This window comes from Alligator mississippiensis, chromosome 1 (assembly GCF_030867095.1).
Source record: "Alligator mississippiensis isolate rAllMis1 chromosome 1, rAllMis1, whole genome shotgun sequence".
NCBI classification, from domain to species: Eukaryota; Metazoa; Chordata; order Crocodylia; family Alligatoridae; genus Alligator; species Alligator mississippiensis.
In genome coordinates this window covers 213,556,034-213,583,184 of record NC_081824.1, presented here as the reverse complement: position 1 = coordinate 213,583,184, position 27,151 = coordinate 213,556,034, and the positions used below count along the sequence as shown (strand labels likewise).

General features: G+C 42.9%; 1 protein-coding gene across 3 annotated transcripts in view; it reads left to right on the top strand.

Moving 5' to 3' along the window:
* Positions 1-27,151, top strand: part of WDPCP (WD repeat containing planar cell polarity effector) — a 292,599-nt gene that overhangs the window by 164,099 nt on the left and 101,349 nt on the right. For all 3 annotated transcript variants that reach the window (XM_014595109.3, XM_019500762.2, XM_019500763.2), the window contains exons 12-13: positions 1,620-1,808; positions 6,583-6,706. In XM_014595109.3, the coding sequence (XP_014450595.1) occupies positions 1,620-1,808; positions 6,583-6,706 (313 nt within the window). The remainder of the gene's footprint in view (positions 1-1,619; positions 1,809-6,582; positions 6,707-27,151) is intronic.

Sequence of the window (27,151 nt, the reverse complement as noted above, 5' to 3'; positions counted from 1 at the left end):
CATTTTTCTTCTACCTAAGTAGATTTCAGAGTTCCTTTAGAAATACCCATATTTTCTTGCATGCTGTAGCCCCAAATAAGATACGCACCATGTTCTGGGGAAGGCAGAATGAAGAAAAAAATCATTTTGCAGAGTTATGGCTACATAAGGCAGGGACAGAGCCTAATCTTCAGCTCACTCACCCTCCCTTTCCTACTCAGGCACAAGCTACAGTTTTAACCCTTTCACAGCTGAATTGTCAACAGCTCTTGGTTTCTCAGGCAAAAGGTGAAACTGCAGGTGTTGCTGAAGACTGGATTCCATGGACAGACCTCAGATTTTGAAAAGAACAAAAAACAGTCTGAAAGGCTGTGAAAATGGAGGAGAGAGACTAGGAGTAACTAACAGCAGAATTGCTGAACAAAGGGTAGCTTGATTAGCAGATCATCAAGACCATGATAAAGGAGAAAGGGTTACTAAAGCTTATGAAGTGAAAAGTAATTAGCAGGAATCAGTAGAATCTAATGAGCTATGAAGTCAATTGATTCCCTTAGCAGTGCCCGAATAAAGATGCTTCTGCTACTGGTAGGCAGTTTGTTTTAAACTTTGGGTGAAATAGAAACCAAAGCAGGGTATGACTACACCACTGCACCTCCCCTGAATCTGCCACTGCTGGATTTTGCCTTTCTCTCCATAAATATATCATGCTGGGGATAAGTTGCTGGAGGGAGAAGACAAGGAAAAGAAGTGACAGCCATCTTACAGTGTTTTTATGCTTCTGTGAAGAAAATCAACCACCTTGCTTATGACACACACCCCCAATTTTTGGAAGGCTAATTTTTAAGGAAAAGTGTGTGTGGTATCTGAATAAATACAGTGTATCAGCAGTAGGCAACCACTGACAAGCATGCCAGAACATGGCACTTATAGTTAATTCAGAGGAAAGTAAAACAACCCCACAGTAGTCTTAATTGCTGTGCAATCAACTTTAATTGTTCAGATACTGTTCTTGAATTAACTCTTCTGTGTTGTTTAAGACTAAGTTAAGAATAGCTTCTTCTGAGTGCTCTGAATCTGTTCCAAGAACCAATGACTTACTTGATTGAGAGATCAATTTGGATTTTTTTTACTTCATGCCATTGTGACATTTGATGTAAGTGCATGTATACAGATGCATACTTTATATCAGTATATAAAAAACCTCACACGTTCATCCCTGCACACGCACACACACATACAATCAATTAATGCCATTCTATGTCTCATTTACTAATACTTCCCTATCTGAAATATACTCCGTGAAGATAAATTTATTAATATATGTGAGGAGCTCAGATACTATAGAGAGAACCATCTCAAAAGAGCCTATAAATTTACTGTTGAGTAGTTTTGTTGCTGATAAACATATACTAGTTATGCACATGGTTGTATTTCACTGATGAGTTTTCTCCACAGTGTAAAACATAATGAGGCTAAATAATATGTTCTATGCAAACATACTTTAAAAAAGATTTTATAAAGCCCATTTATTTATTAAGACTTTAACAAAAGCAATAATGTTTAAACCGCAATGAAAAATAGTCTATTATTGTTCTACACCCATATGATACTACCTTTGGCTTTCATCTTTACTATTACAGGTGTCATCCCTAGAGGACAGCTGAGTCTTCTGGACATCATCCACCAATACATTCAGTATGATGAGATGCAAGAGGCGATTAATGTCCTGAGTAGTATGAACTGGAACACTATGGGCCAACAGTGTTACATAAGCTTGAGTGCCATCGTAAATCACCTTTTTAGAAAAAAGTTGACAGCAGAGAGAGAAGGTTAGAATGTGATTATATTTTATTGTAATTATATTTTATAAGGATTCATATGTTAAAATCCATATGTGAATTATGATAATATGTATTGACTTAAAAAAAAGACTTTACATTTAAAAGTTCCAAATTAGTCAGAAGAGTTACCTTGCTAGTCTATAAACAAGAGTCATTATTATACAGATAGATATTTTCAATAAAATTAGGCATAGATTGCATGCAGATTTTAATTCATATCAGTATTAAGGAAGGTTATACATTTCTAAAATATATTATACAATATATAATATTAGAGAGAAAGAGAATGAATAATTAAAATATGTACTTCTGTATTACACTCATGCGTAAGGAGTCAGATACTTAACATTTGGAGCCAGCACAGAATTAAAGAGCAGCTTTGTCAAAGGGAAGGTACAAGAGCATTTACTGTTTTACTCGAACGCAAGACGAAGTTTTCCCCCCAGTCAGCATGGGGACAAAAGCTCTTTGTCTTACATTCGCATATAAGGAAATCTCATTAAATACATTGTCTATCATTAAACTGCTGCTAAAAGCAGCATGTGCTCATTAATCAAAATGAACTATGGAGTTGATTAAATGCAGCCAACGCTGAGCATGACTATAAAACACATGGCCCATATTGGGCAAACATATTGATGGAACCTACCACAACGATAGTTTTTGGAGAGGTTTTTTGTATTTTGTTTCAAGTGCCAAATAAGTTCCAGATTCAATTGGGCAAAGCCCAAAATTCCAAAATTCTACTGAACAGAGCGTCAAGTCTGTGTGGTTCTACCACTAGGCAAGTATCCTCCTTCCTAGGCCCATTGGTCTGGGGCTTGGGATGCTCCCCAAATTGAGGCAAACATCTTACATGCAAGCCCCAGGCCCAGAGGCCTTGGGGTTCAGATGCCCCCAATCACTTGATCTTGATCTTTGTCTGATCTTAGCCAAAAGGATAGGTTGGAAAGTTTTTTACAAAAATATATTGTCTATATAGATAAATAAAAATATACATATATGTATACCTCTACGCATCTATCTCATGACTGATATGGTTCACTCTAAACCACACCTTTACAGTTACACCATTCCTATTCTGTTACAGTAACCATACTATACTCTGTGCATCCACATGCCCATCACCATGCCCTTTACCTGACACAGTCATACAAAGGACTGCCTCAGTACCCCTTTTCTCTTCCCCCACCAATTCCCATCCTGTTTCCCCAGCCCTTTCATTCATTATCTTAAATAGGTTAGTACATCCCATCTGAATAAACTGTGCAGTAGCACCCACTGTGCCTTTCTTTCTCATTTCCAGTGATTCCTGTTTCTTCACTAGCTGATAAATGTCTGGCAAATATCACTAAACAGGACCCCAAACAGTTCACCCAGAATCTCTCTGTCACCCCCTCTTAGCCTATCTCATACGTTTAGAGTGACTCTGCCCTTCATGAGGTGGAGCTGGCCCAGGTTGCCCTGTACCTCATCTGCACCTACATTTTTAGAGGATCCCAAGACTCATGACAAGAACACCTAGTTGCAGCCATGTGTGGCAGGGCTAATTAGCACATGGATCCTTTGTGGCAGGTATCGGGAGTACACACAGATACTGAGCAGTGCTGAGCTGTGGAGTCACAATGGCTTGACTTTGGGGTCCAGCCCAATGATCTATATGGTAAACCCTCAGCCTTTTGGCTTTGGACTAATATCTTGTATAGTTTGTACTACATATAAGTAGGTAAAAAGTACTCCTTTCAAAATGTGTTTATGGAGTACCTCTGCTAAGATTTGCAGCAGTTTCAAAAAATATAAAATGCATCAATGCTAGCTGAGCTAAATTAAATTACTACAGGTATGTTTATTTTAAAGTCATTACTTTCAGATTTGCTTCTCACTTCTATGTGCTCAGGGACAGCAGGGGGGGGGGGTAGGTGCAAGGGTCTGCAGGGGGAAGAAGTTGCAGAGCCAGAGGGCAGGGGTGCCACCTGACTCCCAGATCTATTTTTCCTGCTGTAGCAATGAGAGGAGAACAAATTCAAGGCAAACTTCTGATAATTAGATTCTATGCCTGGAAAATTATAACAAATTTATAAAGTTTCTATATATAGACTCCATTTATTGGGGGTCATCTTATATTCAGGGTCATCTTATAGTAACATAAATATGGTCGTTTTGTTTGTAAGTGTTTGCAGAAGGGGCATTCTTTCAGTGTCACATTCAGTGGCTTTCTGTGTTGTGTTATTCTCCTGCATCCATGAGGAGTGTCACATCTCTACTTACTGTAACCTTCCTATCCAGCACAGTCACTTCTGACATGCTCACATGAAAAGGTGAACTTAAGGCTCAGCCTCATCTCTGCTGGATTCCAGTGAGATATATTCCTACTGAATTGTTGTACACTATGGCACATGAGAGATTCTAAGATTTAGAGTTTAACAATTGAGTAGGAAAATGTCATGCCTAGGCCCAGCAGGAGTGCAGCCAGGTACAAGGCACATCTTTGATGAGACGAAAGGAAGCTGCTAGTAGAGGTGGTGAGTCACAGATCACCGAAAAATGCGTGCTATTCAGTTTGCTCTCAGATCATCAGTTAGTTATCCCCGTTCTACATTATGAGATACATGAGAGGTTACCATAATCTTAACTCTACAAATGTACAATATTGAAGACGTGTCTTAATAAAACACACTTCAAAAAAAATCAGTGAAAAAGGCTGTTCTTAAAGCTATAATGTAAAATGTGTATATTATAAAAAAATGTCTGTATGTTCCTATCTCCCTGCCTTAGACTGTTTTAACTTCAAACAGAATTTTATTCTAGACAGGATTTATTCTGTATGACTTGCAAATTTGACATGGTAATTTGTTTTCTTTTTATTAGTGAAACCCAGTGAGCCCTTTTATTTGTAGCGATGGGGCGGTTATCTTTGAGATCTTCATTTCTGCCTTCAACATCAAGCTGGGCTATCTAATGAATCTGTAACAGTGCTAGTAGTTACTTGTATTCCATGTAGGTTGGAACATTTCTGAAGTACAAAACATGCTGTCAAGAAAACAGCAATGGCAAAAGAATATGGCTTGTTTTTGCAATAGCATTGTTGTATTCAATTTTAATCTAAATTGACTGCTGCTTTGAAAGAAAATACCTCTGAAGTCCAGCTTATCTTTCTGTCTAGATTTAATGCAAAACCTAATTTACTAACAGTTTGCCTATGTTCCTAAGATTATACTATTAGAGTATTTAGTGCTATCACACCTTAACAGAATAAAATGTAGCTATGTTTAGACTTAAGAACTAGTATCACTAAATACAGAAATGGCTAGTTCAAATAAACATTAATAACCACAAATTAATGAGATTTTGTCTGCCTGATGAGCAGGGATCCTGGTTTTCTCTGATAAAAAAATCCCCAATTTTCAGTTTTAAAAAAGTAACCCAAAACCCACATGTTTTCATGATTACAATGAAACACCACTAATATATCTATTAGACATATAGATCCCTGCTCATCAGGCAGAAAAATCTCATTAATTTGTGGTTATTAATGTTTATTTGAATTAGCCATTTCTGTATTTAGTGATAATAGTTCGTAAATCTAAGCATAGTTGCATTTTATTCTGTAAGGTGTGATAGCACTAAATACTCTAACAGTATAGTGTTAGGAACATAGGCAAACTGTTAGTAATTTAGGTTTTGCATTATCTTAATTCTAGACAGAAAGATAAGCTAGACTTCAGAGGTATTTTCTTTCAAAGCAGCAGTCAATTTAGATAACTGCTGCCAAAAGCACCATGTGCTCATTAATCAAAATGAACTATGAAGTTGATTAAATGCAGCCAACGCTGGGCGTTACTATAAAACACATGGCCCATATTGGGCAAACATATAGATGTTTATGTACTAGTGGTGTTTCATTTTAATCATGGAAAAATGTGGGTTTTGGTTTACTTTTTTAAACTGAAAATTGGAGATTTTTTTATCAGAGAAAACCAGGATCCATCTTTATAACCATCCTTCAGCTATTCGAAGATTTATGTACAAACCCCATCCTGCCAATCTTCTTTTCTGTAGACTAAGTAATCCTAGAAAAATAATTCTATAGTTAAGAAAGGAAAATTTATAGCAGGTCAGACCATTTTTAAAAAGAAAACTCTTCTGAAAAAAGAGCTTGATTCTCCAGTAGTTTTAAACCAATGTGATGGCACTGACAACTGTGGAGCTATTCTGAATTGCATCAATGCAAGATAAAGGAACATCAGGCCCAAGGTTTTCTTTTGATCCTTTTTACAAAAATGAGGAAGTATTTGTTGAGGGGAGTTCCAGAGCCCTTAGGGCCATCACGAGAAAAGCTTAGCTACCTGCTTGCCTCATGCACAATGGTACTACTTGAAAAAGCTGTACACTATTGTTCTTTTCGTATGAGAAAAGAGAAAAGTTAACCGGGATTGATTTTAGTTAGACAAACTTGTTCAAACTCTGTTGCTCTTATGAGTCACTGTTTTAATTATGCTTTTCTGGCAGAGCTTTGTTTATTATAGATTTCTTCACTTCTGACAGCTTTCTGTTGCTCAAAATCATTGTCAGCTCGGCCTCAAGTGAAAGTTTATACACAGGTTTGTTTTTGTACCAGCTGTCATATATTAATTTTATCTGTCCTGCAACAAGCTTGCTTTTCATCTGTGTTTGAGAAATCTGACTGATTGCAAACATGAACACCCTGTTGTAATTGAAGCAGTTTCACTTGTTTCATTGCTGCTGTGTTTGAACTCCACAGCACAGCTTGAGGCAAGCCTTGGAACCTTTTATGCTCCAGCAAGGCCTCTGTTGGATATGACTGTCTTGGAATATCGGGATCCAATCAGCAGATATGCAAGAAGGTTCTTCCACCACCTGCTCAGGTGAATGACAACTGCAACTTTTATTAACTGCATATTTCAATACCCACCTACTTTAATGTGGTTAGCATTTTCCAGGAGGACCACCCCTGAAAAATGCATTCATTGTCACAGTTTATTTAGCTTGCACTTCTTTCCTTTCAAGAAGGGTATTATAAAGTGCTTCTTAGAGATCTTCTATCAACAGTACACTTAAAATGACTTAACCTTCCCTTTTAATTTGATAGAAAGAAGATTGCATACATTTAGAGAGATTTATGGGCAGGTCGTCCGTAGATTAGCAATTGGAACAGCTTACAAACTGGGTGGGAGCGCTGAGTTTTAATTGATGCTAAAAATGCAAATGAACTGTGTATGGTCCAAGACATTTTTGGCTCCAAGCCTGGGAAATCTGTCTTTTGTTCTTCTCACCTTCACATTTCTCATTTAGGAAATAATATCCCAGGTCATAACCTTAGTGTTAATGCTGTTGCTTAAGTAATACAATCTTTGCTGCAGTTCAAAACCCTAAAAAGAGCTTCAGCCACTAAAAAAATATAATAAAAAGAAAGGTTGCTGTGACTTGTAATTCACACAATGACTTCGAAAACGTGAAAACCAAATTCAACTCAACATTCTGTAACCTTAATAATAGTCTTGAAGTTTTCATCAATCTTCAGTTAAATAGTCCTGGATGTTTTTGAATTTCTTCAAATATTACATTATATCAGGTGACCCCCTGCAAACGTATTCACAAATTAAATGTATATTTTATTCAGTATTTTGCTTAGACACCTGTTAGTAGTTGAAGCAAGTCATTCATTGTCAAGGCTAAAATTTGTATCTTAAAGAGTGTTAAAAATATTTTGAGCAAGTAGGAGAGTAAGATTCACATACTTAAATGTGAAAGCACCCATTTGTCTTAAAATGATTTAGTTTTCCTGCAAAAATTATGAATTGTCATATTATTTTGAAAGTGAAATGTATCCTGTTTTGGATCTTAGTGAGAAATACGCAATATTTCCTTTAAAATGGGGAGTATGAAAAAGAATAGTCTTTAAGCTCACCTGGTCTACAAGAAAGCATTTATACATTTTTTTTTGTTTAAATGTTGTAAGGTTTGCACTAGAGAATGCTGTTTTAAACAACTGGATATTGTTATTAGAAATGATTATACTATTGCGCACAAGTTGTACCTTTGCTTCCTCTAAAGAGCAGTAAGGAGAAGGCATTATGATAGTGGCCGAACAGGAGTGCTTTGGGCCATTCTGCCTGCATGGTACAGATGCAGAAAGAATGCCTCTGAGCTTACAGAAAGGTGTGAATATAGTTTAAATCTGCTTGTGAAAGATTTAGCCTCTCTGACTCAGGAACTTGCTTCCAAAAGTTAGCAGGCATGCAGAGGCATGAGGCCCTGGCTAAGACTCAACCCTTGAGGCTGTTGAGTGTGGCTAGGTGCACTGAGCCAACACTCCTCTCTACCAGCATTCGGGAAGCTTTAGTGTCAGTTTGTTCCCTGGGTGTGGAGGGGATGGACTGGAGTCTCCAGGTGCATTCAGCCTCCCTCACAAGACAAGCCAGGATGCAGTCCTTAAGTGAGCCTAATACAATAGCAGTCTTTAAAACAACTACATGTTGTTTTGTTGTCTCCCAGTTGTCAATAGCCTTTATATTCAACTGAATCTAAGTGATATGATCATGTGCTTGCTGCAGAGCAGATGGTAATGCTTAAAGCTTATCTGAGAAGACATAATCTAGGTACAAAATGAAATGTTTAAAAATGGGTGGTTTATCTGATAGAAAGCAACAAGCTTTGGTGTCCAGAGCTGATTTTTATTTTATTAAAGTGCTTCTTTCTTAATTGGTGATTATTTCCCACTTTCTTTTAGATATTTTATTACATGGCTAGAAATCATTTGAATGTAGGCTCAACGTATTGGGGTTTAAAGAAACTCTGTTAAAAATCAACTTGATCACTCAGGATTTAGGAGTATGTCCCACTTCTGTGGGGGGGGCACATCAGGAAGCACAATGCCTTTTAATCTTTACAGGCACAAAGAGGCCAACCACCCCGCTTCCTACCTCCCACTGTATCATTTTAAAGTGCAGCTTATTTTAAATATTTGCAGGTTTGCTGTAAGTGTTTAATGGATCTGTTTGCAATGTTGTTCTATTACTGAAATTATGTATTATGGGTGGCCAAACATAGCAATCAAAGGAGCATGGCAATGCTGATGTGTTGCAAACCATCCAGCTTCGCACTTTCAGTGCCAGCCTAAGCCATTGCAAGGGGTATTTGGTTCTCAGATGAGCATAAAAGGGTAAAAGTGAAACTGAGCACTATGCATGATTTAAGACTCTGGAGACTGTATGAGGATCTGCTCCTCCAGCAAGAACTATAGAAAACACAGTGCTTCCTAGAGCGCTCAGACATGCAGTATAGGCAGAGCCAATGTCTGGATCCCGTCCTTCCTGAGACATTGTAGGGTCCATAGCAACTCCTATGGGTTTCAGAAAGGCTAAGTGAGAAGTGTGTGCATCTGCACGTGTGTGTGTGTGCAGGAAGCAAATATAGAAAGTAGGAAAACAACAAATAACTGGGAAGCAGGGGAGGGGTAGAATTAGTAATTCAGGTAGAAAGTGTCAGGGATGGGGACATGAGGAAAAAAGAAGAACAACGTACAGCAGATTAGAGCAGACAAGGATAGAGGTGCATCCACAGGCTTCAAAGGGCACAAAAGAGGCAGAGAAAGGACTGAGGAGAACAGAGGAAGGATGGAAGTCACCATGGGTGGTATGGTGTATATTCATGGGACCAGCAGAGGCACATGGACACAAGGACAGCCTTTTTTGCACAATAAAAGCCTGAAGCACTTTAAACATTTCTGCATATAAAACTGAATGTCATTCTTGTAAACAAAGCCTCCCCCACTACAGCTTTCCTTTGATTGCCCCACCAATTTGCCTCAAGCTTTTTCTGAAGGGACCTGCTGTCTTTGGAGAGCATAGTTCAGTGTACATGCTGAGGCAACTCTGGTCTGCCTGCTGAGTCTGCCAAAAAGGTGCCAGTTAGTATAATAGATTTTTATTTATGAATGCCTGTGTTAACTGGAATCTTGATTGGAATCACCCTTTCCACCAAACAGCCCACACAGTGATAATGAATTTGCATCACTCTTGGTATGTCTACACACCATAATGCAATGCTGCGCTTAGACACCCCATGCTCATATTCGCTAGCTTTGACACTGGAACAGCATAGTCAAAGAATCATAGAAAATTAGGGTTGGAAGGGGAAGAGGTCATCTAGTCCAGCTCCCTGCTCAAAGCAAGACTAGCCCCAACTATATTATCCCAGCCAAGGCTTTGTCTAGGCAGGTCTTGAAAATCTCTAAGGATGGAGATTCCACAACCTCTTTAGGTAACCTGCCCCAGTGCTTTACTACCCTCCTAGTGAGAGAGTTTTTCTTAATATCTAACCTAAACTTCCCTTGCTGTGACTTGGGACCATTGTTCCTTCTTCTGTCATCTGCCAACACTAAGAACAGTTTAGCTCCATCCTGTTTGGAACCACCCGTCAGGTAGTTGAAGGCTATTATTAAATCCTCCCTTAGTCTTCTCTTTTTCAGATGAAATAAGTTCAGTTCCCTCAGCCTCTCTTCCTAAGTCATGTTCCCCAGCCCTCTAACCATTTTTGTTGCCCTCTGCTGGACTCTCTCCAATTTGTACACATTTCTCTTGTAGCGGGGAGCCCAAAACTGAACACAGTACTCCAGAGGTGGCCTCACCAGTGTCAGATAGAGGTGAATAATCACTTCCCTTGATCTGCTGGTAACACACCTACCAGTGCAGCCCCGTATGCCATTAGCGTTCTTGGCAACAGGGGCACACTGTTGACTTATATTCAGCTTATTGACCACTGTAATCCCCAGGTCCTTTTCTGTGGAGCTGCTGCTTAGCCAGTGAGTCCCCAGTCTGTACTAATGAATAGGATTGTTCCATCCTAAGTGCAGGACTTTGTATTTGTCCTTATTGAACTTCATGACATTTCTTTCGGTCCAATCCTACAATTTATCTAGGTCTCTCTGAATCTTAGCCCTACCCTCCAGTGTATCTACTGCTCCACTCAGCTTGGTGCAAACTTGCTGACATCCACTCCATCTCATCTTCCAGATCATTTATTAGAAAATGTTAAGACTCATAGAACAAAATTGACAAAGCCATAAAGGAAATACAGTGTGCCTGAGCTAGGGACTAACATAAGCAGGCTGGGGGTGAGGAGGAGAACACATCTAGGTTACATAATTACAATGTTAGTCAGCTAAGTCTGGGGGTGGGAGGGAAAGGGGAGAGAGGGGGTCACAACACTGAGAGAGAAAGAGGATAGATGCAAACAACCCCATACAAAAATTGAACAAAACCAGCCCCAGAACCAACCCCTGGGGCACTCCACTTGATACCAGCTACCAAGTAGAGATGGAGCCATTGATTACTACCCTTTGAGCTCAGTGGTCCAAACAGTTTTCTGTCCACCTTACAGTCCATTCATCCAACCCATGCTTCCTTAGCTTGCTGGGAAGAATGCTGTGGGAAACCACATCAATAGCCTTGCTGAAATCAACATATATCACATCCACTGCTCTCCCTGCATCCACAGAGCCAGTCATCTCATCAGAGAAGGCAATGGGGTTGATCAGGCTTGACTTGACCTTGTTGAATCCATGCTGACTATTTCTAATCCCTTTCTTCTCCTCCATGTGCTTAGAAATAGATTCCTTGAGGATCTGCTTAATGATTTTTCCAGGGACTGAATTGAGGCTGACCAGTCTGTAGTTCCCCAGATCCAACTTCTTCCCTTTCTTAAAGACAGGCACTATATTTGTCCTTTTCCAATCATCTAGGACTTTGCCAGACTGCCATGAGTTTTCAAAGGTAAAGGCCAATGGCTCTGCAATCACATTGCTGAACTGCCTCAGCACCCTTGGGTACATCGCATCCAGACCCATGAAATTGTACAAGTTCAGCTTTTCTAAATAGTCCCTAACGTGTTCTTTCACTACTGTCGGCTGCTCACCTCCTCCACAAACTGTGCTGCAAAGTACAGTAGTCTGGTAACTAACCTTGTCTGTTAAGACTAAGATGAAAAAGGCATTGCGTGCTTCAGCTTTTTCTGCATAATCTGCCATTAGGTTGCCTCCCCCATTCAATAAGGTATCTATGCTTTCCCTGATATCCCTCTTATTGCTGACATACTTGTAAAAATCCTTCTTGTTACCCTTCATGTCCCTTGCTAGCTACAACTCCAATTGTACTTTGGCCTTCCTGATTTCATCCTTGCAAGCCCAGACAATACTGTTTTACTTCTGTCTAGTAGACTGTTCAAGTTTCCACTTCTTGTAAGCTTCCTTTGTGTGTTAGCTCATTAAAGAGTTCCCTGCTAAGCCAAGCTGGTCTTCTGCCATACTTGCTAGTTTTCCTGTGCATTGGGATACTTCATTCCTGCACCTTTAGTAAGATATTTTTCAAGTACAACCAGCTCTCCTGGGCTCCTTTCCCCCTCAGACTGGCCTACCAGGGAATCCTGCCCAGCAGTTCCCTGAGTATGTTTGCTTTTCTGAAGTCCAGGGTCCTTACTCTGCTGCTCTTCTTCCTTTCTTCAGGATCTTGAACTCGATCATCTCATGATCACTGCTACCCAAGTTGCCTCCCACTTGCACATTCCCCATCAATTCTTCCCTGTTTATGAGCAGTAGGTCAAGAAGAGCATGGCTTCTAGTTGGCCTCTCCAACACCTGCACCAGAAAGTTATCCCCAACACTCTCCAAAAATTTTCTGTATTGTCTGTGCACTACTGATTGCCCTCCCGCAGATGTCAAATGATCCCACATGAGAGCCAGGACCTGTGATCTGGAAACTTTCACTAGCTGTTTCAAGAAAGCCTTATTCACCTCATCCTCCTGGTCTAGTGGTCTGTAGCAGATACCCACTATGATATCACCCTTGTTGCTCTTCCCTCTAATCCTGACCCAGAGGCTTTCAACAAACCTATCTCCAATTTCATACTGGAGCTCTGAGCAGTCATACAGCTTTTACGTAAAGAGCAACTCTTGCTCTTCTGCTCTGCCTGCCTTCCTAAACAGTTTACACCCATCCATGACAATGCTTCAGTCATGGGAGCTATCCCACCAAGGCCCTGTTATTCCAAACACAGCATAGTTCAGTGATTGTGCAAGGACTTCTAATTCTTCCTGCATGTTTCCCAGGCTCCGTGCATTTGTGTACAGACATCTGAGATAACTAGCTGATCACCCTACTTTCTCAAGAAGAATGAAAAGGCATCCCCTGTTTTCCCCTCCTGCTTGTGCTTCCTTCAAGTCACCCACTTCTCCATTTACCTCATGGCTTTGGTCTCCATCCCCTGGCAAACCTAGTTTAAAGCCTTCCTCACTAGGATAGCAAGCCTGTCTGTGAAAATTCTCTTCCCTCTCTTCTTCAGATTCATAGATGTTAGGGTCGGAAGGGACTTCAATAGATCATCAAGTCAAACCCCCTGCATAGGCAGGAAAGAGTGCTGGGTCTAGATGACCCCAGCTAGATGCATATCCAACCTCCTCTTGAAGACCCCCAGGGTAGGGGAGAGCACCACCTCCCTTGGGAGCCTGTTCCAGACCTTGGCCACTCTAACTGTGAAGAAGTTCTTCCTAATGTCCAGTCTAAACCTGCTCTCTGCTAGCTTGTGGCCATTATTTCTTGTAACCCCCGGGGGCGCCTTAGTGAATAAAACCTCACCAATTCCCTTCTGTGCCCCTGTGATGAACTTATAGGCAGCCACAAGGTCACCTCTCAACCTTCTCTTGCGGAGGCTGAAGAGGTCCAGGTGCCCCAGTCTCTCTTCATAGGGCTTGGTCTGCAAGCCCTCAACCATACGAGTGGCCCTTCTCTGGACCCTCTCCAGGTTATCCGCATCCCTCTTGAAGTGTGGTGCCCAGAATTGCACGCAGTACTCCAACTGCAGTCTGACCAGCGCACGATAGAGGGGAAGTATCACCTCTTTGGATCTATTCATCATGCATCTGCTGATGCACGATAAAGTGCCATTGGCTTTTCTGATGGCTTTGTCACACTGCTGACTCATGTTCATCTTGGAGTCCACGAGGACTCCAAGATTCCTTTCCACTTCCATGCCACCCAGCAAGTCATTTCCTAGGCAATAGGTGTGCTGGACATTTTTCCTCCCTAGGTGCAGCACTTTGCATTTCTCCTTGTTGAACTGCATTCTGTTGTTTTCTGCCCACTTGTCCAACCTGTCCAGGTCTGCTTGCAGCTGTTCCCTGCCCTCCAGTGTGTCCACTTCTCCCCATAGCTTTGTGTCATCTGCAAACTTCGACAGAGTACACTTCACTCCCTCGTCCAAGTCGCTGCTGAAGACATTAAAGAGTATCGGTCCAAGGACCAAGCCCTGCGGGACCCCACTGCCCACACCCTTCCAGGTCGAAACCGACCCATGCACCACGACTCTCTGGGTGCGACCCTCTAGCCAATTCGCCACCCACCGGACCATGTAGTCATCCAAGTCACAGCCTCTTAACTTGTTCACCAGTATGGGGTGGGATGCCGTATCAAAGGCCTTCCTGAAGTCTAAGTATACGACATCCACCCCTCCTCCTTTGTCCAGGCGTTTCGTAACCTGGTCATAAAAAGAGACTAGATTAGTCAGACACGATCTGCCTGCTACGAACCCGATGGATGGATCCTATCTCTTCCTAGCAATTCTTCATGGAACAACAGCCCATGATTGAAGAAGACAAAGCCCTACTGGCAACACCATCTGTGCAGCCAAGCATTGATCTGTAGGATGTGTCCGCTCCTGCCCGAGCCCTTCCTCTTGACTGGAAGGATTGAGGAAAATGCCACCTGAGTTCCTGTCCCATTCACCCTTGCACCCAGAGCCCTGTAGTCACTTTTGATCTGTTCAGGGCCCTCCCTGGAAGTATCATTGGAGGCCACATGGATGAGCAGCATGGAGGAGTAGTTAGAGGGCCAGATGAGTCTCAGCAATCTTTCTGTGACTTCTTTGATTCAGGCTCCAGGCAAGCAGCAGACCTCCCAAGACAACAGGTCACACTGACAGATGAATGCCTTCGTCACCCACAGAAGGGAGTCACCAACCACCACCACCCATTGCTTCCTGTTGATGGCAATAGTCTCAGTCCTCCCAACCTTGGGAAGGCCTGGCCTGCAGGGCTGCGTGAAATTTTGGCAACTGTTTTGTTTCGGAGGTGTTTCGGCCCATTTCAGCACCCGGAACACCGGATCCGAACTAAACAGAAGGCTCCAAAAGATCTCTGAAACTAGATGAAACCATCCAAAACGTTTCAGATGTTTCAGAGCCGGGCTTTCAGGGAAACAGACTAAAAAGAGGGAGAGGGAAGAGGGGCAGAAGGACTGCTCTAATATTGATATCTGTAGCTGGCCAGTGTCTGTGAGCTGTCCTTAAGGTCCCTTCCAATCCCAGTGCTCTGGGGGAGGGACAGCAGCCTGCTGTCATCCCGCACCCCCCGAGAGGAGTCTGGCACAGTCCCATAGCCCTCCCACCTATTAGCCAGAGCCCAGCACCGCTCAGGCCCAGGGGTCCCAGTTCCTATACAGTGCATGATGCCCTGCTGAGCCGCACTGCACCTGTGCCATGGGGCAGCTGCCATGTGGGTGCCAAGTGGTTGGGGGAGCCATCCCTGCTGCCCCCCATTGCTCTGCACTGTGCAGGGGGACTCTGCCATGAGCACCCAGAGTCCCCAGTTGCCACTGCTGCAGCCGGTGAGTGCGGGGCTTTTTTTTTTTTTTTTAAATAAGTGCCAGGATTAGGCTGGGACTGGGTGGGAAATGGGGACAGGCAGGGCAGCCATGGGAGCATCTCCCATGGCTCCCCCCACCTGGGGAGAGGCAGGCATAGCTGGAGGAACAGCGAGAGAACCTACAGCCACCTGGATGCGCCTGCCTCTCCCTGGCCGATCCAAATCGCCAAAACAGCATTGAAATGCTGCAACAGATTCAGCCAAATTGAAATGGAACAGTGATCGGAAACACCGAAACAAATCACTGTCCTTCAAAACAGACAAATCCAAAAATGAAACGAGACATAGCCGTTTTGCACAACCCTACTGGCCTGCCCTCTTCTGCTGATGGAACATGCTTCTTCCCCTCTATCACTGGCAATGCGTAGGGGGATGCACACAGGTGCATGTGCACCCCCTGAGCGCGATGGTGCACCCCCTATGAAAAGATGCTGCCAACACTGTCAGTGGTGCCTGCAGGTGGTTCCCACTTGCCACCCCTCACCGCTGACACTGGCGGTGGCACCTGCGGGCAGTCAACGATCGCCACTGGCCACTGCTGACCCTACCAGCGGCATCTGTGGGTGGTCGCTGACCCCTGGTCCTCTCTCTCCACCATCCCCCACTCGCTGCCGACAGCACTGGCAGTGTCTGCAGGAGCTCACCACTTACCACTGCCACACTTCCACTGCTGCCAGTGCCACCATGCCCCCCCAGCCACCGGGGGCATGTGTCGTTCATGCCCTGTGTTGCTAGAGCTCCATATCTGTTCTGCAGACAAACTGCTGCAGGTGGAGATAAAGACTTCTGCTTGCTGCCAGAGGCCATGTTAGTGCAGCATTGCACCAATGCCAGCCAAGACCTTCAGGCTTCTAAGAATGAAGATACCCAAATCACTAGTCACAGCTGGAAATATAAAAGTGTGACAGCACAGAAAGTACCAGAGAACATGGGCTTCAGGATTGAAGTAGATCACTATTAGAATAAAGTAGATTTCCAATTGCAAGATATAATTTTAATAGAATCATCTGCCTCTATCTGTTACAAAAACTAAAGGCTCAGTCCTGCATATTGTTGATCATCAACCTCCACTAAAATCAATATGACTTGAAAATTATTAGTGCTTTGCAAGTATAGACCCTAAATCAGGAATATGCAAAATCAGGTTTTTTATATACAAAATGAAATTTAAAGTCATCTTTATCACAAGTGAAAAGCTTGTCTGACCAAAAGACATTTTCTGACCAGCACTGCAAGCACATGAGGTCTTGTACCAAGGGAGCTACTACTCAGATATTTATGGAATGACTTAACTATTTTCACCTAAATTCTTAGTTATATTTTTAAAGTTTAGGAACTTAATTAAAAATATTACGATACCTCTTGGATGTTTCTCGTGATATACCAAATCACTAGTGTCACTTCCTTGGTTAAGGATGATGTCACTATTTATTTCTTGCATTTATTAATGCAGAATGCAGAGCAGAATGGAATTATTGTTTTCATTCGTTAGGAATGACATTGTACTGCTGACTCATGGCTTCACTTTGCTCCATTCAAGCATTCATAAGTTATACCTGTCATATTTCCTAATGTATAAAAACAACTTCTTTATTTTACATGCATACACACCCTTACTTTGGTTTATGCAAAACATATCTGTCTATCTCTGTCACACAGGTTCAGAGGCAAACATTCCATGAGCTGGTAGTGAAGGCAAATTCAGCTACAGAGTTGGCACAAATCACACTCTAGTGGGTCAACATTTCCAATTGTCCTTTTAACCCTTTTGGCTGGAGTGTGTTTTTGAGTTTGCAAATGTCCATTTTAAAGATGTTTCTTTACAATTTGTAGCTGTGTTATATGCAGACTGTAGACACTACTTTAAGGTTCAAGGACATTGTGTGTGGATCTTAGAAGCTGATTCTACCAAAAAAAAATTCTGGAGTGAAAATAAGTTACCTTATACTACAAAGTTATATTGCAATGGAATGCATTTCCTTCTCTTGGAAATAAACTGAAGATCTGATCAAATGTATACTTACAAATCCTGCAAGCATTCATAAGCTGTTGTGTTCAGCCTAGGGCTGAAAATGAAAATTAGCCTCCCACGGCAGTTTCACTGTAAATACCACCCCACTGCAATTACAATTTACGTAGTCTTCTCAGGAGAACCACGTGTACTGTTCCCCACATTCAATTCAAGGTGCAACTGACAGAATAGAGTCAGAGGAAGAAGTGGACAAATCTTCTAGGCGGGCAAGGCACCCTACACACACAAATGTAACATTTCAACTTGGCACAGTTGCTAGTGACCAATCCCATGTAAGGTAGGAACAAAGGCAAGCTCTCTGTACCAAAAGGCCAGATCAGGGAAAAGGAATGTGCCCAGTGCAGTCTTTTATAAGTGGCACTCCACTCACCAATCCCAGAATTTCTGGGGAAGGGACCAGTACCCCATCTAACCAGATGGCAGGTAGGGTCCATTACACATCCAGAGATCACTGGTACACAAGGCAACCTTTCAGTGTTCCTGATTATTATCTTCTATCCCTTACAGGCTGCTAAATGGGTGAGGGACAGTAGGAAGAGCCCTTTGTTTCTGTAAGATTATGGGAGAGGGTAGCAAAAATAAGGTCTTGTATGTCCAGGAACATATTTTTTTCCTTCTTTTTTTTCCATCTTTTTTCATTACAACAGCCTGACTTTGGCAGGCATGGAACTGTAATGGTCCTGATACCTAGTGTTGTCATGATATGTAAATATTAATGATAATATACTGCAGGACTAAGGAGTGTGTCTTCTGTGAGTTTTATGTATTTTGTAATCTGGTAGGGATCCATAATGCTGTCAAATGCAGCTCCCATGGAAATTAATCAGGTTTGCCTGCGTTTCCACAAGAGTAGAATTTGTCCCTAAACAGAGTACCTTATTTACCTAAATCCAAGATGATGTTGAATTTGTTGTAATTTTCATGTATAGGATATAATTATTGGAGGGTCACCTTAAATTTGTCCCCAGTCACAGCAGAGGCAGGCAGCCTGCCCCCCATACCTTGCTCTCCTCCTCACTTGCCTCCCCATATCTGTGCCCTTGCTGCCTATCCCTCATCCTCTGTCCCACTTGCCCACCCTGCCTGAAATCCTGCTGCCTGTCCCCCAGCAATTATAGCTGCTGCCTGAACCCCCATTCTCACTACTGCCATCTCCCACCCAATTCCCCACAGGTGTGCTATCTCATCCACCAGTGCACTGCTGCTGCAACCCCTGACCCATGCCTCTGATCAGAAGCAGTGCAGGCCAGGGGTTCTAGCAGCAGCATGGTTTAGGGGATAGGGCAGCAGCGAGTTGGGGAATGGGGCAGCAGCATGGTTGAGGGGTGAGAAAGCAGCATGGGTCAGTGGATACATCATCAGCATGAGTGGGTGATCTGGCAGGCTGCCACCTTTCCCAGACCCTAGCCCTGGCCTCTGACCTGAACTCACTGCCTTACTGCAGACTATGTGGCTTCGAGCAGTATCAGCTAGCCCAGCTGCTCTGGTTCTGGCCCCAGGCCGAAATCAGGACCAGGCAGAAATGAAGTGCTGGTACTTGGATCCAAAACGAGGCTTGTTTTCCCCCTGACTGAAGGAGGGGAAAACCCTTGTCTTGTATTCAAGTAAATATGGAATATTAGTAGCAACATTCAGTCTAGTTAAATCACCACCTTCTAGAACAGTGGTTCTCAATGTTTTTAGACTCAAGGCACCTCTCATTAGCCTTGAGGCACCTCTTGTTAGACCTCAGGTGCCCCTCATAAAATACCATTTCTTCATTTTCAGTCATTTTTTACTATGGAAGAATAATAGAGCTATGTTTCTGTTGCAGCCCATAACAGGACTGAATGTTTTTAACACAAGGGGCACCTTTTTGAAATCTCTGCATTTTATAAATCTCTGTGAAATCTTTTTGAAATGTCTGTGAATCATTGTTTACACAACTAACAGTGCAAACACTGCATGGTGCCCTTTAGCACCCTTGAAAGGTGCAATCTAAGGCACCCCAAGGTGCTGTGGCACTTTGGTTGAGAATCACTGTTCTAGGAAGTGTTTTGCCAGGTACACTGTTTATGCCATTTCTAAAAGTCAGCAGAACCACGGGTTTTCATATTTTCACTGCATTCATAAATTGTGGTCACTGATTGAAACACACATGAAAAGATTGCCCTTGTCATGATTCCTGATCTCCTTTAGAAACAAGAAATAGTGTTGCCAACACAACTTAACTGGATTTTTATTTTTCCAGTTAGAAAGGGTAAATATCAATCCCAGGGAAAATTTAGACTGGCTTTGTTCCAGTATTATTGCTAATGAATGTTCTTAAACCAGCACCACCAGAGGTTTCATTTTCAGTCATGTTGTTTAATGTCCTGTGAATGACTCTGAGCTTTAATTCTCTGGCGGAGGTTGCAAAATAAGCAAAAATGGACAAAATATCAGGGGAAGAAATACAAAAACAAATGATTGACTTGCCCAAGTTAAAAAAAAAAACTCCTGTGGAGATGGACCAACAGAAATTTCTGTACTTTACAGAAGAAAAAATATTCAGATGGATTCAGTATTGCACCTCATGGGTCTGAAGTGGGGAAGATAGCAGAAGCTGCTCCCTGGGATTTTGGGGCATGTAATTCCTGAGGTTTAGGGGTTTGCCCTCAGGAAGCCTAGGGCAACCCCAGGAGCTCATCTAATTTAGCCCAGCTTTCCACAGCCCCTAATAGGCTGTTTTATGGCTCAAAGTGTCCCACTACTCCTATTATGTGGTGGTATAGGAAAAAAATTGTTACATCAGTCTGACGCCACATAGGGAAACCCTTGTGCCAAGGCTGTTCCTCTGGGGCTAGTTAAGAAGGCTTTGGTCTCTTTTTACAGAGCCTGAGCCAGCAGTGACCATTGCTTAGTTTCATTTTGTTATTTGGACAGTCTCTAAATCCAGCCCCAACATTGCTGTCTCTGGGCAGTTCATAGAAAGATTATTAATGTCTCCAAGATAAGTTTTGTGATAGTGAAAGGAGGGACTTGAAAACGCTTTTACAGGGAGATTTTGAAAGTTACAAAGAATGGTTACTTTCTTTCCTTATCAAAGTTAATTACCAGCTAGTTATTACATGCATGCATAGATCACAAAATAGTTATTTGTTTTTCATATTTCAAAGAAACAAAAGCCAAATTTTTCAAGATTATCACAGTTTTAGGAAGTCTTGTCCATTTTGCCAGTTGGAAAATGCTGCTATAATAAAATCCTTATTGGGAGGAAGTGTACCATTACTCTTCTTTACTGTCTTTTATCATACAGGAACAATCTTTGCTAGTGGAGGCAAATCTAGATGAAAGCTGCAGCCACACTGATGGGTGCATAACTCAGCAACTCACTTGCTAGGGACAGATTTCTAAATATGGAATTAGATGCACTCAAGTTTGAAAATTTTGGCCTCATATTTCTGGAAGAAGTGGCAGCACACAGATATAAATACCTTATCCATTGTTGGGCATGAGGGAGAACTGGACCTGTAACTCATGTAAAGTCAAGGGAAAAAAGTGCATGCACCTTAACCTTAATGCCAAATTTCCATCTGCTACAGTTTGAAATTGCTAAGATATCACTTTTATACAATAGGGATTTATAATGGAGGCAGCAACTCATCCTTAACCATAGCTGTGATACTGGGCCTCTATTAAAAAGCTGTCTTTGGTGTGTAGACATGCTGATATGTTTGCTCAATAAAATACAGCTTTCAAGACACACTATTAAGTTTACATGATCGCCAGAGTGAGAGGGCTAAAGCTGGAACAGAAGAAAAGCTGAAGAGAATTAGTGCAATAAAAGCTAGGATTTAACAGACAGGGTTGAGCAAAAGAAGTATGAAACAACAGGTGTCAGTGGCTCTTATCAGCATTTTTAATTAACATCTGTTTTTAGCCCAGAGTACTTTGGAAGAGTATGTTAGTGTGTGTCTGTATTTAAAGATAAAGATAGACTGTTGAGAAGTTACTAAGTAGCAGGAGGAAAGGTTGTAGGGTTGTTTGTACACGTATGTATGTCTGTGTCTGTGAGTTGGGAGACTGTTAGTTGCAGCTTATAGGAACCTGAAGGAAAACCACTATGATAAAATTGCAAGGTAGGAAGATATTGCTATGGCAACAAAATATTTTCTCTCGAAGGAGACAAGTATGATAAAGCAAATTTAGTGTGGGAAATTCAAAGGAAATGCACATAAAAAGGGGGGAAATTAATTTTAGTTTTTAAAAAGAACTTTCTTAAAATGTAGTAATAATAATAATAATTATTATTATTCTATAGTAATAATGATGATGATTGTTGTTGTTACTTATACTCCCTTAGCATTTTCCATTGAAAATCTTAAAACATGTTACAAATATTTCTTAAGTGACGTGACATCATTATTAATAGGGGAGTATTGTTCTTCCTAAGGGTTGTCTTTGCTAATAGCTAACTCTTATTTTATAGGAAAAAAACTTGAGAGGTTATGTGATTCTCAAAAATTCGTATAGGAAATGCGTGACAAAACTGGTAATAGTAATTCATTTTAGCCAGAAAATTGTCCTTCTACCCTGTCCATATTTACATTAGTTTAACTTTATGTTTAATTGCCAGGATTTTCAGAGTTAAGGTTCTCCTAGACATGTTTCCCTCTTGCATATAGGTATTCCAAATAAGGTTTTCTTATTACCACATGCTGTTCTGACCCAAACCACTATCCCATATTGGGTGGTGTATATTGTGATAAAAAAGAAAAACACTGTTTTTGATGTCTTTAGAAAATTATAGATCAAAAAATGTATTGCCTCCACTAAAACTGAGCAAATACTGCATAGGATTGAGCAAATACAAAGACAATACAGAGAGAAAATTTGCAAAATATGATGTCATGTCATCTTACAGAACAATAAACAATATGGTAGGATAATTTTGGATTTGGGATGTCTTTTCCAGATTCATTACCTGGCCAGGGAGATGCATTATTTGGCTCCTTATCTTAGCTTCTTTTAACAATTTGTTATGGGTTTTTTGTTTGTTCCACACCTACTTGTGTGAAGGGCATTAAGTTCTTCATCTAATAAACTCTAATTCAATATGGACTGAACTTAGTTTAGATATATAATAACAAAAACTCTTGATTCTTAATGCCGTAGATATATTTAAAATTTAATCTAAATAGTTTGTCAATAATTTTTATGTGGGACCTCTGAGCACCACACAACAATTTTTCCATTATCCATCCAAATCCTTAAGATCCTTATTCATTAAAGTGCTTAAATACACCTACATTTAAGTATGTGCTTAAGTTCAATTGAGAATGATGGATGATAGCATATACTTGAGTGTTGGCTGAAACTGAGTCTTCAAAAATGCATGGATCATAGTTATGCAGCATTAGAACTCCCACTTTCACTTTAGCCGAAGAATCAAACTGTTTGAATTTCTTCCTGGGAAGATAATAAGATATGCTAGTTTTCCATTACAAAAACTGAATTTGGGAAGAAAAGTCAGTTATCCCAATTATGAGTAAATAAAATTATATTGTTAATCCTTTGAGTAGATGACTACTGCCAAATAGAGGGCTTAAGTTTCAAGCTTTGTGTATAAAACAGATTTGACCAATAAAAATGAAATGTATGATGCATCTCAGAGCCACAGCAGCTGACTGCCCCGCCCTCCACCTTGTACTCAAATTCAAGATGAGGCATTCTCCCCCTCATGGTGAATGGGGCAAAACCTCATCTTGGATTTGAATAAATATGGTAATAACTACTCGTACAATATATGGCAAGTAATATCAACTCCCATGAAAAATCACACATCTTTCTTTACCTGTTAAGCTGGTAGTGCAAAAACAAAACTTTTATTAGCCTAACTCTATAAAACTAACTTTAACAAGTTAGAAAATTTTAATCCTTTAAAAATTCTCTAGCAACAAGAACACTCTCCATTCTTAGGTATTTTTCATGTTTCTTTACACATGGTCATATGCAGGGGAAGAAAAAAAATTGGGGGAAGCTGAGCGTGCATGCACACATGCCCCCCCATGGGAAAGTCTGTGGGGGGAGGGTAAAGGGCCACAGGGAAGGAGTGGCATTGCCTGGTACAGTGCCAGCCCCGGGTACATCCCAGTCCCAGCTGCACTGGCCCCCAGCCTCAGCGGCCCTCAGCCCTGGCTGCACTGGCCGTGACCACACACCACCCGGGGGGGGCTGGAGCAGGGCCAGCCTCGGCTGCACCACCAGGCCAAAGGTCTCCTTGCCTCTGCACCTCCCTGCTCCTGCTGCTTCAAAAGCAGCGGGTGCTGCTATGTGCGTCCTGACACTGGACAGGCTGAGCAGCAAGGCACATGGCATTGCACTGTGCCACTTTCAAAGGAGTGGCGGCAAAGAGCGGAGGCAAGGAGCAGAGCGCAGCTTGTAGCTGCAGTCTTCCTTGCCCCCTGCAAAAATTGGGGGCCACATGCTCCCCACCCCCATCTGGCTGCCCGGTGCTGCGTGTCTGGAGGAGCCACAGGACTCCAATTGTCCCACAACCTGACCTGGCCAGGACCCGATTCACCATGAATGGGGCCCAGGCCGGCGGGTCATGGGGCAATCAGAGCATGGCGGCTCATCCAGTGGAGCCGAGGGTGGGGTGGAACTTCCCCTCCCCTCTTTCTCCCTGCAGTGCACGCAGTGATGGGAGCTGCCCGCCCATGGCCCTGGATGAGCTGCCGGATTCCGATTGTCCTATGACCTGGCCTGGCCGAGGCTCCATTCACAGTGAATGGGGCCCCAGCTGGGCCGGGTCATGAAACAATCCAAACAGTACAGCAGGGAGTGGGGCAGGGGCAAGGATGAATAATTCGCCCTGCCCCTACCCCACTCTCTCCTGCACTGTGGGGGTCTCGATCTTCCCCCACTTCCCCCCCCCTCCCCCAACCCCAAGCCCAGGATGATGAAGATTGAAAGAAACTTACCTGCCTGTGTGTGGCTGGGCCAGCTGTGAGTGCACAGGGTATCTGAGTGTGCCTGTCCCTCCCCTCCCACTATAGCAGCCTGCAGCCAGGCTGCCCTAAGGCTATGCCTGCTGCTGCCCTCTGTTTGGCAGGGTGGAGCCCCATTAACCCCGCCCTTCCACCTCTTATGCACATGGTACAAAGATCAAATAACTGAGTTTTGTGCAGGTTTGATTCTCAGGGTTTAGGAAGGGAAAAAAAATCCCATCCCTGACTCCAGGCAACTTCTTCATAAAAGCTAAGTACAGACAGTCAAAAAGCCTGAGGCTGAATTGATTCAGGTTAGTCTAAGCTGTGTAGATTAAACTGATAAGCAAGTGAACAAACATTCACTTTTGATTCTGCAAATGCAACCACATGCTTGCAGTGGCTCTGGTCAGAAGCTGGGGGGCACTAGAGCATGCTTCCCTGCTGGGCTGGAGCAGACAGCTTGGGCCAAGGCTAGCCCTTCCACCCTGTGACTGGGTTTGTGAGGGAGGTGCAAAGCATCCTGGGATGCTGGGGGACTATAAATTAACTTGAATCTGGAAGGAATCTGGGGCAGAGATTCAATAAACCGATTTAAACTAAATCAGTTAAGTCTGATGTTACTTCCATCCAGGTTTATCTAAAACTGGTTTCAGTCATTTTGAAAGTTGTCTATGTGCACTGTACTTCTGTTGTGTTACAGATTTGAATCGCTTTCCAATCACTTATACCGGTTTATGTGTAATTTCTGTCCCTAGCCTAAAGGTTCAACATAGATTTCATAGCCATTAGGGGCTGGAAGGGACCTTGCAAGATCAAGTCCAGACCTTGCAAGATCATCAAGAACAACTGTTCTCCTGGTGCACACCCCTTATGTACTTATAGGCTGCCACCAAGTCTCCCTTGAGCCTTCTCGTCTCCAGGCCGAAGAGTCTCATGTCTCTCAGCCTCTCCTCATAAGGCTTGCTCTCTTGGCCTTTGATCATCTGGGTGGCTCTCCTTTGGACCCTCTCAAGCTTATTCACCTCACTCCTGAAGTGGGGGGCCCAAAACTGGATGCAGTACTCCAGCTGGCTCCTCATTAAGGCCAAGTAAAGTGGGAGGATGATGTCCCTAGTTTTGCTTAAGATGCATTAGTGGATGCATGGCAGAGTTTGGTTTGCTTTGTCGGCTGCGGGATCACATTGGTGGCCCATGTTCATCTTGTGGTTAATCAAGACGTCCAAGTCTCTTTTGGTCATGGCACTACCAAGCATAGCACTGCCTGTGGCAGAAGGCCACCTCTGTTTCTCCCCAAAAACTCTGCTCTGTGACAATTTGGGCCCTGCAAAGGGTGCACACCTTACCCTATCTCTTCAGGTAACCTGAGCTGGATACATTCCTGAGGGAGGGAGGAAACCTGCTCCCTCTGCCTACATGAGTGGCATCACATAGCTGGGTGAGGGGCTTGGGCTCCCTGGTGGGCTAGAGACTGCCAGTCTGCCCAGCAACCAGTAACGCATTTCAAATTGGTTGGCTGACAGCCAACAGGTGCTGGCCTCCATTGGACCAGGTAAATGAGGTCATAAGGACTATATAAGTTAAGGATTGCCCAGGAGGAGGGGGCAGCAGCCATGAGGAAAACTCAGAGAGAGATAGAGAGGAGCTGGACCATCTAAAACTTGCTCTCTCTCTCAAAACTCCTGATGAAGGAACTGCCTGCCTCCAGAGGATATCTGCACCTGCCTCTGGATGATACTTGTAAGTAAGCTACCTGAGATCTAACCAGATATATAGCTTGCAGTAACTCAGATGCGTGATCAAAGGCTACTCTAGCCACCCTGTTTGCTCTATGGGATTTCTCTGATACTACTCAACTCTGTACCCTATTCCAACTCTACTCCTTGTAACCAATACAGTTCTCCTTTGTACTTAGCATGGGAGACTTATTGGGAGTAGGTCTAGATTGTGCCTTGGAGTCCCCTTGGTTCGGCTGACTAAGGGAAACCACTACTTGTGCTTCTGACTGAGGGAAGCACCCAAGTTCCTGAAGTGAGTTAAATACCCTCAAGGGCTACTAGACCTCTGTTTCCCAGGGGACACCGTGCCAGAATCGAGCCCATCCCTGGGTGGTGGCAGCTCTAGCCCCAGGCTAGTGGATGTGCTCCAGGAAGGGGGTCAGCCAGACGTGAGGCACCCCCAGGGAGGCACTCGAAGCCTGAAAGGTGGTCAGGCGCAGTGAGGTGGGTGGTTCAGTGCAGGAGCACCCCCTACTGGCCCACCATACTGGCAAGCCCATAAGTATGATGCTGTTTTTTTCTCACAAGGTGGAGCACCCTGCTCTTCTCTGCATTGAATGCCATCAGGTTTTGGTCCTCCCACCTTGTGAGCCTGTCCAGGTCGGCCTGTATCCCCAGCCTGTCCTCCAGTGTGACCACCTTCCCCCATGGTTTAGTGTCATCCGCGAATTTCACCGGTCTGTATCTGATGCCCAAATCCAGATCATTAATGAAGATATTGAAGAGTAGTGGCCCGAGTACTGAGCCCTGAGGGACACCAGTGGTCACCTCATGCCATGTTCATTTGCTCCCATCAACTATTACTCTTTGGGCCCGACCCCAGATCCAGTTCCCCAGCCATCAGACCATGAGATGGT